Consider the following 2,114-nt stretch of genomic DNA (forward strand, 5'->3'; position numbering starts at 1 on the left):
GGGATATAAATGACGACACACCCAAGAAGGCAACTGATGTGACTACAGAACAACGGGCCGCTGATGGAAATGCTTTAGAGGTCCGCCCGCCCGCAAGACCCCACTTTGGGGGATTCTCTAAAATTGATGTAAAATCACACTCGGGTCCAGATGGAATAATCCAAGTGGCGACCGGAAGTTCAGAGGATATGAGAAGGATCGACCAGTCCATAAGCTCTGCCAATTATCTACGAACGTCCATGATCAAGATTCCGATCTTTCTACTCGTAACAAGGATTTACCTTCAGGATCTGAAACTGCAAAGGCCAACTCGACAGATGCTCCAGCCAATATCAAAAAGTCAAAGAGGCTCAGGAGAAAGAAGACATCTTCATTGGTTTTTAACTCAAAGAGAAGACAAGAATTGCTCCTTGCACATGGGCTACAACTATACTTCATGCAGTACTTATGTTTTACATGCTGTTAAGCACTATTTTAGCTACGTCTAACAACCCAGACAAACCCAACATCGAAGTTTTTATTCCAGAACCGGGACTTTACATTGAGAAGATGGGGGATTGCACGTCTACAACGTGGGAATCTTCAAGTGGAAATCACATATACAACAGCTGAATCTCAAAGAGATCAGGAACTAATCAACGCAATCTGGGACAAGATGTCATTGGCCTGCAAAACAGCAAGCGAAGCCGTGTCGGACGCTGATACTACTTGCACACATAACATCAATCATCCTCCAACATAAGAGGGATTATTTACTTGAGGAAATCAGCCGTATATCAGAAAAACAAGGTGTACGCAAAAACGTGGATTACTTGGCCAAGCAGTGACATATCTCTTTGGGGTTAATGATCAAGTATATGCAAGCATTGATCAACTCAAGGAGAGACAGGAAGACACACAGAAGCTGATCAAGGAACAATCATTGATGCTGAGTACAAAGGTGGATCTGTCCAACACCATAATAGAAAACAAACTTCCGGAAATTTGATGAAAAAATCATGCAGATCAACGAGGCCATAGGTGAAATGGCCAACTGGTATGTTGGAATAGACCACAACCGAGTGCGCATTGACATTTTAACCACCTACATCAATGCTGCTGACTGTTACGAGGAATTCGACAGGAAACTGACCAACATTCAACTCGCGAAAGATGGTAGGCTAGATTTACATAGCCTCGTCATGGGAAGAATTCTCCAAGACACCATTCAAAGGACATTGAGGCACATCGGTCCAGACTTAGATATACCCCGAAGGCAACGAGAGCCAAGTGACTATATCTTTCGGGACGGTGAACTTGTCATCTTCGGGAAATTCCCCATTCTCGAAAAGGATGAGTTTCACCTCATTCACATAACACCAATTCCCGTTGCAGTGGAAAACGGCACATTCATCGTGCCAGAAATAGAAGCAGACACAATGGGAATCGATTTCAACAAACAGATTTACTTCACATTAGAGGATGGACACAATCAGTGTTCTCCTATCGGTTCCGGGAAATACTACTGTAGACTAAGTCTCTTGCACAACATGGACCAGAACCCTAATTGTGTAATCGACGAAATATATCATCGACATCCAAAAACCAAATGTGAGATGATAGCCGTACGCTTAGAGGGGACGTTGTGGAAGAGGTTGGCAATGGAAAACACGTGGCTGTTCATTGCTTCACAACCTACGTCCGTTGCAGTCATCTGTAAGGGGCATCGAGAAGAGAAGCTGCTGAAGAATGCTGGAATTCTCCGGATTAAAGAAGGCTGCGTTATCAAAACCAAGAGGCAAACCCTTCATTCAACGATAGAACACCATATGAAGGCTTCTGCTACATACATTAAGCCTTTAGAGTTTGCAGTCGTAGAGTCTTCCGGACTCAGAAGATCGCTATAATTGATCCGAAGCCAATCATCAATGGGCAGAACTTATTCCACCAAGCCAAAAATGTGGAAGTGCCCGAACCACCAACATACGGAGAAATTATAACCCATCCAGCAGTGAGCAGTGGATCCATCTTGCTCATCATTGGTCTACTTTGTTGGATATCCCGGAAGCAGTGGAAAAGGCTCTGGAGCAAATGCCACAAACCAAAGGAAACACTAGCCGAGAAGTTTGGAAAGC

The 2,114-nt window shown here is 44.0% G+C and overlaps 1 protein-coding gene across 1 annotated transcript; it reads left to right on the plus strand.

Annotated features, from left to right (window-relative positions):
• The first annotated feature begins 1,025 nt into the window (after window positions 1–1,025).
• LOC129809287 (uncharacterized) lies at window positions 1,026–1,886 on the plus strand. Its single transcript, XM_055859121.1, has one exon. It carries the CDS (start codon window positions 1,026–1,028, stop codon window positions 1,884–1,886), a length of 861 nt encoding a protein of 286 aa, XP_055715096.1.
• Window positions 1,887–2,114: the final 228 nt, after the last annotated feature.

The sequence above is a fragment of the Phlebotomus papatasi genome, unplaced genomic scaffold (genome assembly GCF_024763615.1).
Source record: "Phlebotomus papatasi isolate M1 unplaced genomic scaffold, Ppap_2.1 HiC_scaffold_568, whole genome shotgun sequence".
NCBI classification, from domain to species: domain Eukaryota; kingdom Metazoa; phylum Arthropoda; class Insecta; order Diptera; family Psychodidae; genus Phlebotomus; species Phlebotomus papatasi.